Source organism: Oncorhynchus nerka, linkage group LG2, assembly GCF_034236695.1.
Source record: "Oncorhynchus nerka isolate Pitt River linkage group LG2, Oner_Uvic_2.0, whole genome shotgun sequence".
NCBI lineage: Eukaryota > Metazoa > Chordata > Actinopteri > Salmoniformes > Salmonidae > Oncorhynchus > Oncorhynchus nerka.
This window is the reverse complement of record NC_088397.1, coordinates 85,406,249-85,424,801: the sequence shown is the minus strand read 5'-3', so window position 1 is coordinate 85,424,801 and position 18,553 is coordinate 85,406,249. Positions and strand designations below refer to the sequence as shown.

General features: G+C 47.7%; 1 protein-coding gene across 4 annotated transcripts in view; it reads right to left on the bottom strand.

Annotated features, from left to right (window-relative positions):
* The window catches only part of LOC115121829 (TOX high mobility group box family member 2-like), a 274,969-nt gene that overhangs the window by 21,364 nt on the left and 235,052 nt on the right, over nt 1–18,553 (bottom strand). For all 4 annotated transcript variants that reach the window (XM_065004076.1, XM_065004074.1, XM_065004073.1 and 1 more), the window contains one exon: nt 1,478–1,558. In XM_065004076.1, the coding sequence (XP_064860148.1) occupies nt 1,478–1,558 (81 nt within the window). The remainder of the gene's footprint in view (nt 1–1,477; nt 1,559–18,553) is intronic.

Below are 18,553 nucleotides of genomic sequence, written 5' to 3'. Positions count from 1 at the left end.
TCCTCAGGCAGTTCTACAGGCAGTTCTTCAGGCAGCTCCTCAGGCAGTTACTCAGGCAGTTCCTCAGTCAGTTCATCAGGCCGTTTCTCAGGCAGTTCCTCAGGCAGTTCCTCAGGCAGTTTCTCAGACAGTTCCTCAGGCAGTTCCTCAGGCAGCCTCAGACAGTTCCTCAGTCAGTTCCTCAGTCAGTTCCTCAGGCAGCCTCAGGCAGTTCTTCAATCAGTTCCTCAGGCAGTTCCTCAGTCAGTTCCTCAGTCAGTTCCTCAGGCAGCCTCAGGCAGTTCCTCAGTCAATTCTTCAGGCAGCCTCAGTCAGTTCTTCAGGCAGTTCCTCAGTCAGTTCCTCAGTCAGTTCCTCAGTCAGTTCCTCAGGCAGTTTCTCAGGCAGTTCCTCAGGCAGTTCCTCAGGCAGTTCCTCAGGCAGTTACTCAGGCAGTTCCTCAGTCAGTTCCTCAGGCCGTTTCTCAGGCAGTTCCTCAGGCAGTTCCTCAGGCAGTTTCTCAGACAGTTCCTCAGGCAGTTCCTCAGGCATCCTCAGACAGTTCCTCAGGCAGTTCCTCAGTCAGTTCCTCAGGCAGTTCCTCAGTCAGTTCCTCAGTCAGTTCCTCAGTCAGTTCCTCAGGCAGCCTCAGGCAGTTCTTCAATCAGTTCTTCAGGCAGTTCCTCAGTCAGTTCCTCAGTCAGCCTCAGGCAGTTCCTCAGTCAGTTCCTCAGTCAATTCCTCAGGCAGCCTCAGTCAGTTCTTCAGGCAGTTCCTCAGTCAGTTCCTCAGGCAGTTCCTCAGGTGGCAGAACCAGGAGCCACCATACTAAGCAATGCTCACTCATGCCTCCACACACACACAGACACACACAGACACACACACACACACATGAACATGCATACGTAAGAACGCACATAGGCATATACACCCTCTCTCATGCACACACACAGACACACACAAACACACACACACAGACACACACACACACACACACACACACACACACACACACACACACACACACACAGACAGACACACAGACACGCACACCGACACACACACAGACACACACAGACACGCACACCGACACACACACAGACACGCACGAACACACACACACACGCACACAGTCCCCCCCCACACACACACACAGTCCCCCCCCCACACACACACACCTTTCATCCATCCCGTCCTCTTGCCGTGTTGCAAATAACACAGACGAATAAAGGTGTGTGTGTCTGCGTGCGTGTGTGTTTCTGTGTGTGTGTCTGTGTGTGTGAGCATGTCTGTGTGTGTGTGTCTATGTGTGTGTGCATGTGTGTGTGTTTGGGCCCTAATTTTCACCGTTCTCTTCAAAGCAAACACACATAAACCTTCTCCAGCAGCCCCTACCCCAGGAGGAGAGAAGAACTCTCCATCTAATTTATTATCCCTTATATCACCACTGAACCATGTTTATCAGAGACGTGACCCCCCCCCCCCCCCCCGCCATTACCTTGGTAACCAGAGTGGCTCGGTACGTGGCCAGGGCTTTCAGGTACTCTTTCTTCGCCGCCTCTGTTTTCCTCTTGTAGCCCTGCGAGAGAGAGAGACAAACAGCAACAAAGCAGTGGTAAGTGACAAGGCGCTAAGCTAGGCTAAGCATTTTAAATGACATTTTGGTAATTTAGCACACATGAACAAATACTCCAGTATGTACTATGATATAAATACTATAGTATTCACTGTAGTGTTTTTGCGGCCTTTCCTGAAGTACTTACTCTAGTATTTACTGTAGTATACTGTAGTATTTACAGTTAACTATAGTATAAATACTGTAGTAAAATAAAACTGTAGTATATACTATATTATACAACGGGTGGGTCTAATCCTAAATGCTGATTGGTTAAAACCACATTCCAGCCAGTGTCTATACCACAAGTTACCACTGGCTAAATCTATGATGTTAAAATGCCTATTTATTCTGTTCCATTTGACTGCGCAATCCACTGTCTCATCAGCCCAGCCAAGCAATTTATAAACTTCATCTCCATTATAAAAAGCATCTGGAAATGATCTCACATTTCTTTTAGACTAACATTTAGTTTTCAACAGCGATTTGTATTGGCTAGCTACCAAGCAAGGGATACGAACGTTGCCAGTCAGTATGGCAATGGAACATTTAGAACGAACGACTGGGTCGCATCCATAAATACAGAACAAAAAGTCTGAACAACTGGGTCGCGTCTCTAGCAACTGAACCGATAGAACAAACGACCAGCCGGCTTGGGTAGCAACCCTAGAAATGTTATGAATAAATTAATCAAAATAACGTTTTTAATTCAAATTTGTCAATCATTATTTGAATAGGTTGGTAACCGGCTTTACAAAAGTGATAATGCCCTTAAAGACAGTGTTTGGAGAATATATTGGCATGGTTTGCCATCCCTCGGCTTCTTCTCGGGCCTAACAACACCCGTGCCAATATATCCTCCATACACTCCATACACATTTGCACACACTGTACATAGATTTTTCTATTGTGTTATTGATTGTACATTTGTTTATTCCACGTGTAACTCTGTGTTGTTGTTTTGGTTGCACTGTTTTGCTCTATCTTGGCCAGGTCGCAGTTGTAAATGAGAATTTGTTCACAACTGGCCTACCTGGTTAAATAAAGGTGAAATAAAAATAAATTTAAAAAATGTAAACCGGCTTCTTGGGCATTATCATTTAAGTAATTACTGTAGTGTTTTTTTGCATATGAATATAGTATTTACTATAGTGTTTTTGCAGATGAATGTAGTATTTACTGTAGTGTTTTTGCAGATGAATGTAGTATTTACAGTGTTTTTGCAGATGAATGTAGTATTTACAGTGTTTTTGCAGATGAATGTAGTATTTACTATAGTGTTTTTGCAGATGAATGTAGTATTTACAGTGTTTTTGCAGATGAATGTAGTATTTACTATAGTGTTTTTGCAGATGAATGTAGTATTTACTATAGTGTTTTTGCAGATGAATGTAGTATTTACTATAGTGTTTTTGGTTTATTATCTTTATCACTGAGGTTTTCTATTTCAGGAAACCTACTGGAGAAACGGAAAAGAGCAAATTTTCCATAACCTGTAGATGAGCAAGACTGCAGTCTGAACAGATAGTTCAGAGCTTCTACACTTTTCTACAACCTGTAGGGAACACAATATATGGTCTATATTTGGCATATAGGTTTCTAACTTATAGGTGTCACAAATTGGGATATGGGGGAGGGGAGATGGGAAGTTTATATGTAAATGATATGCTCTAGTATTTACTATAGTTAAGTGTTTTTGTGGACATTATTGTAGTGTTTACGACAGTTGTTACTACAGTTGTTTTTTCCCCCAGATAATACTGTAGCATTTACTATATCAAAATCAAATCAAATCAAATGTATTTATATAGCCCTTCGTACATCAGCTGATATCTCAAAGTGCTGTACAGAAACCCAGCCTAAAACCCCAAACAGCAAGCAATGCAGGTGTAGAAGCACTATACTATTCTAAAGAATACTACACCATTTTATAGTAAGTACTACACATGATTAAGGGATACTACAGTGTGTAGTGTAGTATTCTGCAGTACACTACGGTTTACTATAGAATTCTATAGTAAGCACTGTAGTATTGTATAGTAAAAGGTAGTATTTTTTTAAAATGTGGTTAGACTAAAATCACTCTGTTTTCTTGTTGTTGCCCTGCGAGAGACAAACAGAAACAAAGCAGTGGTCTGTACTCCATGTGTAACTCTGTGTTGTCTGCTCACACTGCTGTGCTTTATCTTGGCCAGGTCGCAGTTGCAAATGAGAACTTGTTCTCAACTAGCTTACCTGGTTAAATAAAGGTGAAATAAAAAAATAAAAAAATACATTTTCATCATTTAGAAAATGCTCTTTTTGAGGCTAGGCATTTTACATACATTTTTATCATTTAGAAAATGCTCTTTTTGAGGCTAGGCATTTTACATATATAAAGCACCTTATACCACCCACCACTGCGACCTGTATGCTCTAGTCGGCTGGCCCTCGCTACATATTCGTCGCCAGACCCACTGGCTCCAGGTCATCTACAAGTCCATGCTAGGTAAAGCTCCGCCTTATCTCAGTTCACTGGTCACGATGGCAACACCCATCCGTAGCACGCGCTCCAGCAGGTGTATCTCACTGATCATCCCTAAAGCCAACACCTCATTTGGCCGCCTTTCGTTCCAGTTCTCTGCTGCCTGTGACTGGAACGAATTGCAAAAATCGCTGAAGTTGGAGACTTTTATCTCCCTCACCAACTTCAAACATTTGCTATCTGAGCAGCTAACCGATCGCTGCAGCTGTACATAGTCTATCGGCAAATAGCCCACCCATTTTCACCTACCTCATCCCCATACTGTTTTAATTTATTTACTTTTCTGCTCTTTTGCACACAAATATCTCTACCTGTACATGACTATCTGATCATTTATCACTCCAGTGTTAATCTGCAAAATTGTAATTATTCGCCTACCTCATGCCTTTTGCACACAATGTATATAGACTCCCCTTTTTTCTTCCTTTTGTGTTATTGACTTGTTAATTGTTTACTCCATGTGTAACTCTGTGTTGTCTGCTCACACTGCTATGCTTTATCTTGGCCAGGTCGCAGTTGCAAATGAGAACTTGTTCTCAACTAGCCTACCTGGTTAAATAAAGGTGAAATAAAAAAATACATTTTTATCATTTAGAAAATGCTCTTTTTAATGGCTAGGCATTTTAAATACATTTGTATCATTGAGAAAATGCTCTTTTTAATGGCTAGGCATTTTACATACATTTGTATCATTTAGCAGACACTCTTTTTTAAGTGCAGGGCTCAAAGCCCTGGGGTCCTGTTCAGGAGGGTGTTATAGAACTTTCAGATAGAAGAGAACAGAACAGATTGTCTGTCAGGTTGAATGGAGGATTTTGTCTGCAACATTCTGAACTTTTCACCACACTGAATTCAACTCTGGTCCCTATTCCTTCCCAACCTAGAAGAAACAATATTTGACTCAATGATGCATATGGTATCAATACCATGTGAACCACTGGAAAAAGAAACATCCCATTCAGTTTTGTGTTGTTTTTCCCACAGTGATGGAATATGTCTGAAGAGGATGTGCAGTTGAGGAAGAGAGGGAGGAGGAGAGCGTTTAGAGAGAGAGAGGGGTATGATGAAATAAAGGTAGAAAACACCATTTGCCATTTGCATTTCGCTACACCGTTTTTGCCTCCATTGAAGCAACACATCGCTAAATTAGAGTTGATGTCCCATCAAAGCATCTAGACGAGACAAAAATTCCAAACAGCATTAGGCAACGGACATCCGCCGAACAAACCTCAAATGATACACGTTCAGAAGGGGAATTCAGGTTAATATAATACCGTGTCAGTCATGTGGTGTTGCCAGCATTTGCCGAGGCTGAGACTGAGGCCCCCGTTCCTTTTTGATGGAAGAAAACAAGAGTCCATCCTTAAATGGATGAAAACTCCCTTGCCTACGTCCCAAACAACACCCTATTTACTAAATAGTGCATTACTTTTAAGTACAGTAGTGCACCGTGTAGGGAATAAGTTGGCTTTCTTCCATGCACATTCCCGCTCTTGGATTCTCTAGGGAGTCCTTCTACAAAATAGACTGCATGAGCAGAGAGAGGATAATTAAAGTCCTCTTCATAGAGTTCTTATAGACAGGTCATTCTCTGATAGAGATGGGTCAGAATTACCATTAGGCATTCATACGTTGCAAATGCACACAGACAAGCTAGCAACGAACACATGGATGCGCTCATATCTGAAAGACACAGACACACACGGTGGATAAGGCACACACACACACACACACACACACACACACACACACACACACACACACACACACACACACACACACACACACACACACACACACACACACACACACACACGCACACTTGCACTGCAGCCTTCTATAGGGGGAGTAAAAATAGTCTTTTGCTGATAGGCTGATGTTTATCCTCCCATCTCAATCATATATCTGCATTATTCTATTCTCTCCCTCTAATGACATGAACGTCAAAATAGAGCGGAGGGAGGAGGAGAGGAGTGACCATATATGGTGATGTGCCATCATTTGTTTCTACATTACAAATATTCATATCGAAATCTGTTAATATATACAAAAACATCTGGACATATATCTTAATCCTAGAACAAAAAAATTGAACAGACTGTGATGATATTTCTGGGTTGGAAGTTGCAACCTTAGCTCCTCAGCCCTTAAATAATGATAGAGCCGGCGCTGCCTATTTAACGAACCCCTAAGTACTCCCAGCAGCTTTCATTTCAAATTCATTTAACACAGCTAATGATTCGTCCGACGACGGATACTTTTAAATAAATTACCATGCCTAAGGATTCTCTAATTATTCCAAAGTGAGTGGATTCATTAGCGATTGAAGCCGTCAGAGGCTGCAGGTCGGGATGAATTAGAAATAACAAAGCTTCAAGGGAGCATATGCCACGGTCGTAATCCTGACACGGGGGGGTGTCCCACAAGAATTAGCCAGTAATTGTACCTTAATGAAATCTTCTTGTTTGATAACCAGTTAATTATAGGAGACAATAACTCCTGAACCCTTGCCGACACCAACTGAGTGATTACCCTCACAATCTCCCCCATCTCCCCCACAAAGAAGATGGAGAGAGAGACAGAGAAGGGATAGACAGAGGGAGAGACAGAGAAGGGATAGACGGAGGGAGAGAGAGATAGGAAGAGACAGAGAAGAGATAGACGGAGGGAGAGAGAGATAGGAAGAGACAGAGAAGAGATAGACGGAGGGAGAGACAGAGAAGAGATAGGCGGAGGGAGAGAGAGATAGGAAGAGACAGAGAAGGGATAGACGGAGGGAGAGAGAGATAGGAAGAGACAGAGAAGAGATAGACGGAGGGAGAGACAGAGAAGAGATAGGCGGAGGGAGAGAGAGATAGGAAGAGACAGAGAAGGGATAGACGGAGGGAGAGAGAGATAGGGAGAGACAGAGAAGGGATAGACGGAGGGAGAGACAGAGAAGGGATAGACGGAGGAAGAGACAGAGAAGGGATAGACAGAGGGAGAGATAGAGAAGGGATAGACGGAGGGAGAGACAGAGAAGGGATAGACGGAGGGAGAGACAGAGAAGGGATAGACGGAGGGAGAGACAGAGAAGAGATAGACGGAGGGAGAGAGAGATAGGAAGAGAAAGAGAAGGGATAGACGGAGGGAGAGACAGAGAAGAGATAGACGGAGGGAGAGACAGAGAAGAGATAGACGGTGGGAGAGACAGAGAAGGGATAGACGGAGGGAGAGACAGAGAAGGGATAGACGGAGGGAGAGACAGAGAAGGGATAGATGGAGGGAGAGACAGAGAAGGGATAGACGGAGGGAGAGACAGAGAAGAGATAGACGGAGGGAGAGAGAGATAGGAAGAGACAGAGAAGGGATAGACGGAGGGAGAGACAGAGAAGAGATAGACGGAGGGAGAGACAGAGAAGAGATAGACGGTGGGAGAGACAGAGAAGGGATAGACGGAGGGAGAGACAGAGAAGGGATAGACGGAGGGAGAGACAGAGAAGGGATAGATGGAGGGAGAGACAGAGAAGGGATAGACGGAGGGAGAGACATAGAAGGGATAGACGGAGGGAGAGACAGAGAAGGGATAGACGGAGGGAGAGAGAGAGAAGAGATAGACGGAGGGAGAGAGAGAGGAAGAGACAGAGAAGGGATAGACGGAGGGAGAGACAGAGAAGAGATAGACAGAGGGAGAGAGAGATAGGAAGAGACAGAGAAGGGATAGACGGAGGGAGAGACAGAGAAGAGATAGACGGAGGGAGAGACAGAGAAGAGATAGACGGAGGGAGAGAGAGAGGAAGAGAAAGAGAAGGGATAGACGGAGGGAGAGACAGAGAAGAGATAGACGACGGGAGAGACAGAGAAGAGATAGACGACGGGAGAGACAGAGAAGGGATAGACGGAGGGAGAGACAGAGAAGGGATAGACGGAGGGAGAGACAGAGAAGGGATAGACGGAGGGAGAGAGAGGGAGAGACAGAGAAGAGATAGACAGAGGAAGAGACAGAGAAGGGATAGACGGAGGGAGAGACAGAGAAGGGATAGACAGAGGGAGAGAGAGATAGGAAGAGACAGAGAAGGGATAGACGGAGGGAGAGACAGAGAAGGGATAGACGGAGGGAGAGACAGAGAAGAGATAGACGGAGGGAGAGACAGAGAAGGGATAGACGGAGGGAGAGAGAGAAGAGATAGACGGAGGGAGAGAGAGAGGAAGAGACAGAGAAGGGATAGACGGAGGGAGAGACAGAGAAGAGATAGACGGAGGGAGAGAGAGATAGGAAGAGACAGAGAAGGGATAGACGGAGGGAGAGACAGAGAAGAGATAGACGGAGGGAGAGAAAGAGAAGAGATAGACGGAGGGAGAGAGAGAGGAAGAGACAGAGAAGGGATAGATGGAGGGAGAGACAGAGAAGAGATAGACGACGGGAGAGACAGAGAAGAGATAGACGACGGGAGAGACAGAGATGGGATAGACGGAGGGAGAGACAGAGAAGGGATAGACGGAGGGAGAGACAGAGAAGGGATAGACGGAGGGAGAGAGAGGGAGAGACAGAGAAGAGATAGACAGAGGAAGAGACAGAGAAGGGATAGACGGAGGGAGAGACAGAGAAGAGATAGACGGAGGGAGAGACAGAGAAGAGATAGACAGAGGAAGAGACAGAGAAGGGATAGACGGAGGGAGAGACAGAGAAGGGATAGACGGAGGGAGAGACAGAGAAGGGATAGACGGAGGGAGAGACAGAGAAGGGATAGACGGAGGGAGAGACAGAGAAGGGATAGACAGAGGGAGAGACAGAGAAGGGATAGACGGAGGGAGAGACAGAGAAGGGATAGACGGAGGGAGAGACAGAGAAGGGATAGACGGAGGGAGAGACAGAGAAGGGATAGACGGTGGGAGAGACAGAGAAGGGATAGACGGAGGGAGAGACAGAGAAGGGATAGACGGTGGGAGAGACAGAGAAGGGATAGACGGTGGAGAGACAGAGAAGGGATAGACGGAGGGAGAGAGAGAGAAGGGATAGACGGAGGGAGAGACAGAGAAGGGATAGACGGTGGGAGAGACAGAGAAGGGATAGACGGTGGGAGAGACAGAGAAGGGATAGACGGTGGGAGAGACAGAGAAGGGATAGACGGAGGGAGAGACAGAGAAGGGATAGACGGTGGAGAGACAGAGAAGGATAGACGGTGGGAGAGACAGAGAAGGGATAGACGGTGGGAGAGACAGAGAAGGGATAGACGGAGGGAGAGACAGAGAAGGGATAGACGGTGGGAGAGACAGAGAAGGGATAGACGGTGGGAGAGACAGAGAAGGGATAGACGGAGGGAGACACAGAGAAGGGATAGACGGTGGGAGAGACAGAGAAGGGATAGACGGTGGGAGAGACAGAGAAGGGATAGACGGAGGGAGAGACAGAGAAGGGATAGACGGTGGGAGAGACAGAGAAGGGATAGACGGTGGGAGAGACAGAGAAGGGATAGACGGAGGGAGAGAGAGAGAAGGGATAGACGGAGGGAGAGACAGAGAAGAGATAGACGGAGGGAGAGAGAGATAGGAAGAGACAGAGAAGGGATAGACGGAGGGAGAGACAGAGAAGGGATAGACGGAGGGAGAGAGAGAGAAGGGATAGACGGAGGGAGAGACAGAGAAGAGATAGACGGAGGGAGAGAGAGATAGGAAGAGACAGAGAAGGGATAGACGGAGGGAGAGACAGAGAAGAGATAGACGGAGGGAGAGACAGAGAAGAGAGACGGTGGGAGAGAGAGAGGAAGAGACAGAGAAGGGATAGACGGAGGGAGAGACAGAGAAGAGATAGACGACGGGAGAGACAGAGAAGGGATAGACGGAGGGAGAGACAGAGAAGGGATAGACGGAGGGAGAGACAGAGAAGAGATAGACGAAGGGAGAGACAGAGAAGGGATGGACGGAGGGAGAGACAGAGAAGGGATAGACGGAGGGAGAGACAGAGAAGGGATAGACGGAGGGAGAGACAGAGAAGGGATAGACGGAGGGAGAGACAGAGAAGGGATAGACGGAGGGAGAGACAGAGACGGGATAGACGGAGGGAGAGACAGAGAAGAGATAGACGGAGGGAGAGAGAGGAAGAGAAAGAGAAGAGATAGATGGAGGGAGAGACAGAGAGAGGGCGAGGTTGGGGAGGAGGGAGAAGGAGAGGAAGAGGGAGAGAAAGGATAGACAGAGGGAGAGATAGTGAGAGACAGAGAAGGGATAGACAGAGAGAGAGCGCGGTTGGGGAGGAGGGAGAAGGAGAGGGAGAGGGAGAGAAGGGATAGACGGAGGGAGAGATAGGGAGAGACAGAGAAGGGATAGACAGAGGGAGAGATAGAGAGAGACAGAGAAGGGATAGACAGAGGGAGATACAGAGAAGGAGGGATAGACAGAGGGAGAGACAGAGAAGGGATAGATGGAGGGAGAGACAGAGAAGGGATAGACGGAGGGAGAGAGAGAGAAGGGATAGACGGAGGGAGAGACAGAGAAGAGATAGACGGAGGGAGAGAGAGATAGGAAGAGACAGAGAAGGGATAGACGGAGGGAGAGACAGAGAAGGGATAGACGGAGGGAGAGACAGAGAAGGGATAGACGGAGGGAGAGACAGAGAAGGGATAGACGGAGGGAGAGACAGAGAAGAGATAGACGGAGGGAGAGAGAGATAGGAAGAGACAGAGAAGGATAGACGGAGGGAGAGACATAGAAGGGATAGACGGAGGGAGAGACAGAGAAGGGATAGACGGAGGGAGAGAGAGAGAAGAGATAGACGGAGGGAGAGAGAGAGGAAGAGACAGAGAAGGGATAGACGGAGGGAGAGACAGAGAAGAGATAGACGGAGGGAGAGAGAGATAGGAAGAGACAGAGAAGGGATAGACGGAGGGAGAGACAGAGAAGAGATAGACGGAGGGAGAGACAGAGAAGAGATAGACGACGGGAGAGACAGAGAAGAGATAGACGACGGGAGAGACAAGAGAAGGGATAGACGGAGGGAGAGACAGAGAAGGGATAGACGGAGGGAGAGACAGAGAAGGGATAGACGGAGGGAGAGAGAGGGAGAGACAGAGAAGAGATAGACGACGGGAGAGACAGAGAAGGGATAGACGGAGGGAGAGACAGAGAAGAGATAGACGGAGGGAGAGAGAGATAGGAAGAGACAGAGAAGGGATAGACGGAGGGAGAGACAGAGAAGAGATAGACGGAGGGAGAGACAGAGAAGAGATAGACAGAGGAAGAGACAGAGAAGGGATAGACGGAGGGAGAGACAGAGAAGGGATAGACGGAGGGAGAGACAGAGAAGGGATAGACGGAGGGAGAGACAGAGAAGGGATAGACGGAGGGAGAGACAGAGAAGGGATAGACGGAGGGAGAGACAGAGAAGGGATAGACGGAGGGAGAGACAGAGAAGGGATAGACGGAGGGAGAGACAGAGAAGGGATAGACGGAGGGAGAGACAGAGAAGGGATAGACGGAGGGAGAGAGAGAGAAGGGATAGACGGAGGGAGAGACAGAGAAGAGATAGACGGAGGGAGAGAGAGATAGGAAGAGACAGAGAAGGGATAGACGGAGGGAGAGACAGAGAAGGGATAGACGGAGGGAGAGAGAGAGAAGGGATAGACGGAGGGAGAGACAGAGAAGAGATAGACGGAGGGAGAGAGAGATAGGAAGAGACAGAGAAGGGATAGACGGAGGGAGAGACAGAGAAGAGATAGACGGAGGGAGAGACAGAGAAGAGATAGACGGTGGGAGAGAGAGAGGAAGAGACAGAGAAGGGATAGACGGAGGGAGAGACAGAGAAGGGATAGACGGAGGGAGAGACAGAGAAGGGATAGACGGAGGGAGAGACAGAGAAGGGATAGACGGAGGGAGAGACAGAGAAGGGATAGACGGAGGGAGAGACAGAGAAGGGATAGACGGAGGGAGAGACAGAGAAGAGATAGACGGAGGGAGAGAGAGGAAGAGACAGAGAAGAGATAGATGGAGGGAGAGACAGAGAGAGGGCAAGGTTGGGGAGGAGGGAGAAGGAGAGGAAGAGGGAGAGAAAGGATAGACAGAGGGAGAGATAGTGAGAGACAGAGAAGGGATAGACAGAGAGAGAGCGAGGTTGGGGAGGAGGGAGAAGGAGAGGGAGAGGGAGAGAAGGGATAGACGGAGGGAGAGATAGGGAGAGACAGAGAAGGGATAGACAGAGGGAGAGATAGAGAGAGACAGAGAAGGGATAGACAGAGGGAGAGACAGAGAAGGAGGGATAGACAGAGGGAGAGACAGAGAAGGGATAGACGGAGGGAGAGAGAGATAGGAAGAGACAGAGAAGGGATAGACGGAGGGAGAGACAGAGAAGAGATAGACGGAGGGAGAGACGGAGAAGAGATAGACGGTGGGAGAGAGAGAGGAAGAGACAGAGAAGGGATAGACGGAGGGAGAGACAGAGAAGGGATAGACGGAGGGAGAGACAGAGAAGGGATAGACGGAGGGAGAGACAGAGAAGGGATAGACGGAGGGAGAGACAGAGAAGGGATAGACAGAGCGAGAGACAGAGAAGGGATAGACAGAGGGAGAGACAGAGAAGGGATAGACGGAGGGAGAGACAGAGAAGAGATAGACGACGGGAGAGACAGAGAAGGGATAGACGGAGGGAGAGACAGAGAAGGGATAGACGGAGGGAGAGACAGAGAAGAGATAGACGAAGGGAGAGACAGAGAAGGGATGGACGGAGGGAGAGACAGAGAAGGGATAGACGGAGGGAGAGACAGAGAAGGGATAGACGGAGGGAGAGACAGAGAAGGGATAGACGGAGGGAGAGACAGAGAAGAGATAGACGGAGGGAGAGACAGAGAAGGGATAGACGGAGGGAGAGACAGAGAAGAGATAGACGGAGGGAGAGAGAGATAGGAAGAGACAGAGAAGGGATAGACGGAGGGAGAGACAGAGAAGAGATAGACGGAGGGAGAGACAGAGAAGAGAGACGGTGGGAGAGAGAGAGGAAGAGACAGAGAAGGGATAGACGGAGGAGAGACAGAGAAGAGATAGACGACGGGAGAGACAGAGAAGGATAGACGGAGGGAGAGACAGAGAAGGGATAGACGGAGGGAGAGACAGAGAAGAGATAGACGAAGGGAGAGACAGAGAAGGGATGGACGGAGGGAGAGACAGAGAAGGGATAGACGGAGGGAGAGACAGAGAAGGGATAGACGGAGGGAGAGACAGAGAAGGGATAGACGGAGGGAGAGACAGAGAAGGGATAGACGGAGGGAGAGACAGAGACGGGATAGACGGAGGGAGAGACAGAGAAGAGATAGACGGAGGGAGAGAGAGGAAGAGAAAGAGAAGAGATAGATGGAGGGAGAGACAGAGAGAGGCGAGGTTGGGGAGGAGGGAGAAGGAGAGGAAGAGGGGAGAGAAAGGATAGACAGAGGGAGAGATAGTGAGAGACAGAGAAGGGATAGACAGAGAGAGAGCGCGGTTGGGGAGGAGGGAGAAGGAGAGGGAGAGGGAGAGAAGGGATAGACGGAGGGAGAGATAGGGAGAGACAGAGAAGGGATAGACAGAGGGAGAGATAGAGAGAGAACAGAGAAGGGATAGACAGAGGGAGATACAGAGAAGGAGGGATAGACAGAGGGAGAGACAGAGAAGGGATAGATGGAGGGAGAGACAGAGAAGGGATAGACGGAGGGAGAGAGAGAGAGAAGGGATAGACGGAGGGAGAGACAGAGAAGAGATAGACGGAGGGAGAGAGAGATAGGAAGAGACAGAGAAGGGATAGACGGAGGGAGAGACAGAGAAGGGATAGACGGAGGGAGAGACAGAGAAGGGATAGACGGAGGGGAGAGACAGAGAAGGGGATAGACGGAGGGAGAGACAGAGAAGAGATAGACGAGGAGGAGAGAGAGATAGGAAGAGACAGAGAAAGGATAGACGGAGGGAGAGACATAGAAGGGATAGACGGAGGGAGAGACAGAGAAGGGATAGACGGAGGGAGAGAGAGAGAAGAGATAGACGGAGGGAGAGAGAGAGGAAGAGACAGAGAAGGGATAGACGGAGGGAGAGACAGAGAAGAGATAGACGGAGGGAGAGAGAGATAGGAAGAGACAGAGAAGGGATAGACGGAGGGAGAGACAGAGAAGAGATAGACGGAGGGAGAGACAGAGAAGAGATAGACGACGGGAGAGACAGAGAAGAGATAGACGACGGGAGAGACAAGAGAAGGGATAGACGGAGGGAGAGACAGAGAAGGGATAGACGGAGGGAGAGACAGAGAAGGGATAGACGGAGGGAGAGAGAGGGAGAGACAGAGAAGAGATAGACGACGGGAGAGACAGAGAAGGGATAGACGGAGGGAGAGACAGAGAAGAGATAGACGGAGGGAGAGAGAGATAGGAAGAGACAGAGAAGGGATAGACGGAGGGAGAGACAGAGAAGAGATAGACGGAGGGAGAGACAGAGAAGAGATAGACAGAGGAAGAGACAGAGAAGGGATAGACGGAGGGAGAGACAGAGAAGGGATAGACGGAGGGAGAGACAGAGAAGGGATAGACGGAGGGAGAGACAGAGAAGGGAGAAGGGGAGACAGAAGGGATAGACGGAGGGAGAGACAGAGAAGGATAGACGGAGGGAGAGACAGAGAAGGGATAGACGGAGGGAGAGACAGAGAAGGGATAGACGGAGGAGAGACAGAGAAGGGATAGACGGAGGGAGAGAGAGAGAAGGGATAGACGGAGGGAGAGACAGAGAAGAGATAGACGGAGGGAGAGAGAGATAGGAAGAGACAGAGAAGGGATAGACGGAGGGAGAGACAGAGAAGGGATAGACGGAGGGAGAGAGAGAGAAGGGATAGACGGAGGGAGAGACAGAGAAGAGATAGACGGAGGGGAGAGAGAGATAGGAAGAGACAGAGAAGGGATAGACGGAGGGAGAGACAGAGAAGAGATAGACGGAGGGAGAGACAGAGAAGAGATAGACGGTGGGAGAGAGAGAGAAGAGACAGAGAAGGGATAGACGGAGGAGAGACAGAGAAGGGATAGACGGAGGGAGAGACAGAGAAGGGATAGACGGAGGGAGAGACAGAGAAGGGATAGACGGAGGGAGAGACAGAGAAGGGATAGACGGAGGGAGAGACAGAGAAGGGATAGACGGAGGGAGAGACAGAGAAGAGATAGACGGAGGGAGAGAGAGGAAGAGACAGAGAAGAGATAGATGGAGGGAGAGACAGAGAGAGGGCGAGGTTGGGGAGGAGGGAGAAGGAGAGGAAGAGGGAGAGAAAGGATAGACAGAGGGAGAGATAGTGAGAGACAGAGAAGGGATAGACAGAGAGAGAGCGAGGTTGGGGAGGAGGGAGAAGGAGAGGGAGAGGGAGAGAAGGGATAGACGGAGGGAGAGATAGGGAGAGACAGAGAAGGGATAGACAGAGGGAGAGATAGAGAGAGACAGAGAAGGGATAGACAGAGGGAGAGACAGAGAAGGAGGGATAGACAGAGGGAGAGACAGAGAAGGGATAGACGGAGGGAGAGAGAGATAGGAAGAGACAGAGAAGGGATAGACGGAGGGAGAGACAGAGAAGAGATAGACGGAGGGAGAGACGGAGAAGAGATAGACGGTGGGAGAGAGAGAGGAAGAGACAGAGAAGGGATAGACGGAGGGAGAGACAGAGAAGGGATAGACGGAGGGAGAGACAGAGAAGGGATAGACGGAGGGAGAGACAGAGAAGGGATAGACGGAGGGAGAGACAGAGAAGGGATAGACGGAGGGAGAGACAGAGAAGGGATAGACGGAGGGAGAGACAGAGAAGAGATAGACGGAGGGAGAGAGAGGAAGAGACAGAGAAGAGATAGATGGAGGGAGAGACAGAGAGAGGGCGAGGTTGGGGAGGAGGGAGAAGGAGAGGAAGAGGGAGAGAAAGGATAGACGGAGGGAGAGATAGGGAGAGACAGAGAAGGGATAGACAGAGGGAGAGATAGAGAGAGACAGAGAAGGGATAGACGGAGGGAGAGACAGAGAAGGGATAGACGGAGGGAGAGACAGAGAAGAGATAGACGGAGGGAGAGAGAGGAAGAGACAGAGAAGAGATAGATGGAGGGAGAGACAGAGAGAGGGCGAGGTTGGGGAGGAGGGAGAAGGAGAGGAAGAGGGAGAGAAAGGATAGACGGAGGGAGAGATAGGGAGAGACAGAGAAGGGATAGACAGAGGGAGAGATAGAGAGAGACAGAGAAGGGATAGACAGAGGGAGAGACAGAGAAGGAGGGATAGACAGAGGGAGAGACAGAGAAGGGATAGATGGAGGGAGAGACAGAGAAGGGATAGACAGAGGGAGAGAGAGAGAAGGGATAGACAGAGGGAGAGATAGGGAGAGACAGAGAAGGGATAGACGGAAGGAGAGATAGGAAGAGGATGGAGAAAGAGAGGGAGAGGGGAAAAGAGAGGGGAAATTGAAGGAGGCAGGGTCAGGGAGAGGGGAAAGGGAAAGAGAGAGCTAATTGAAGAAGGTAGGGGCGAGGGAGAGGAGAATAGAGTGGAAAAAGAGAGGAAGAGGGGGATTAAAGGAGGTAGAGCGATTAAGAAATAGTTAAAAAGAAAGAGAGACGGAGAAAAGAGAGAGAGAGAGAGATGCAGAAAGGAGAGTAAAGAGATATAGAGAGGGTTAGGTTCAAAAGCTTGTCTTTTGCCAGGACGACTGTGTTTCTCTCTCTCTTCTGACCTTTCACGGAAGCACATCTACAACACATCAGACTCAATTAAATAAAGCTAAGCACTTCCTGCCCCTTTCTAACTGTTTTTCCTTTATAGCCGTAAAACTGGGGATTAATCTGAATCTGAACAACAAAAAATAACTTTTTTTTTATTTTGGGAGGGGGCTGGAACACATAGTCACCTTGAGGAATAACAAAGATAAATTCACCGATTGATCTTAGACCACAGACCTCAGGGGATGAAATACTCTATATGAGAAAAGTTTCCGATGAGGCTACGAACATAAAATCGATTAAAAAAGATGCCTCTAATATGCTCAAGCACAGCTTGGCGAAACAATAAGTCATGCAGTACAAAATAACTAAACGTGAACCGAGCTCACAGAATAACATAGTTTATGATGTTGATAAATCTGATACTAAATAAGATTCAGTGCTGCTATCTTATCATTTCAATTGGGAATTGCTTGTTTTCTAACACAGGTAATTGGAAACAGAGGGCATTCATTTGTTAAAACAAATATGTCTGTGGCAAGGGAATGTGTTTACATTCTAGTTATGCTGGCTCCAGAGGGTCTGTGGCATGAAAGTACACCTCATCAGTACTGTAGAACTGACAACAGTCAAACTCTAGAAGAAAGAAACAGCAATCATCAGTTTGAAAGTGTTTTTAATAGAATGTATGGTGTCACTCAGAGGAAGAAGCTCCTCCCCTTTGCATAATCTCTGTATGTGTAATCATCAACTTTGTTTCATGATGATCTGTATCATCATCTCAAGTTGATTTGGCCGTTGTGGGTTAAAGAACGTGATTTAACACATGACAGCACAATCCAATTGAGTACACTGTATAGGACAACATATCAAATTATTATTTCAACGGAAGAGTTTCCCTTTAACAGTCTTTATTATTATTAATATTATTATTATTTTTTACAGATAATCCTCCTGTGAAGAACAAATCCCTTTCAATGTGATCTTTGTTTGGAGAATAAAAGTACATCAGAAAAGAGAGTGTTGAACATAAAATGTTGAAAGAGCCTGGACACCAGAGGGTTAAGAACCAAGCAAACAATAACATTTCAGGAACAGATGTCCTTGAGGCGGATTCAAGGACGAGGCAATTGCTAATCTAGTATTCTCAGCATGATCAAATCACCAGGGCAACAGATATAAATAAAAGTGCAGGAAATGAAGAATTCGCATTCAAGGGTGTCAGGAGCAAAATGAAGATTCATGCTGAAGAGGGCCTGGTGAAGGAGGCAAGAATTAACTGCAAATAAAAGGACACCCAGCCTCCCAATGTCCAGCTGTATAAAATAGGTTTGGGGAAAAACACACTTACGGTGTGCGATGGCGATGCACTTTGTCATAGAGACAGGTGCTTTTATTTGACACGCAATAGGTCCCTGCCCGAGTGGATATTCTAAAAATAACACTCTTGTTTTTGACCGACATCATCAGACTATCTCATTTGTTGCTATGGTGCCCAAGTTTCTTAAACTTGACATTGCTGTAACTCTATGGGGAAAGAGTATCCACAGTAATTACACTACGCTTGCATTGCCATTGTAATTGATGTGTAATAATGAGATCTACATTGACTATATACTTCATGAATAACATCTCGTTCCTTCATACACGACATGCATCACATAAGCTATGCATGACATAAACCAGGCATCACATAAACCAGGCATCACATAAGCTATGCATCACATAAACCAGGCATCACATAAACCAGGCATCACATAAGCCAGGCATCACATA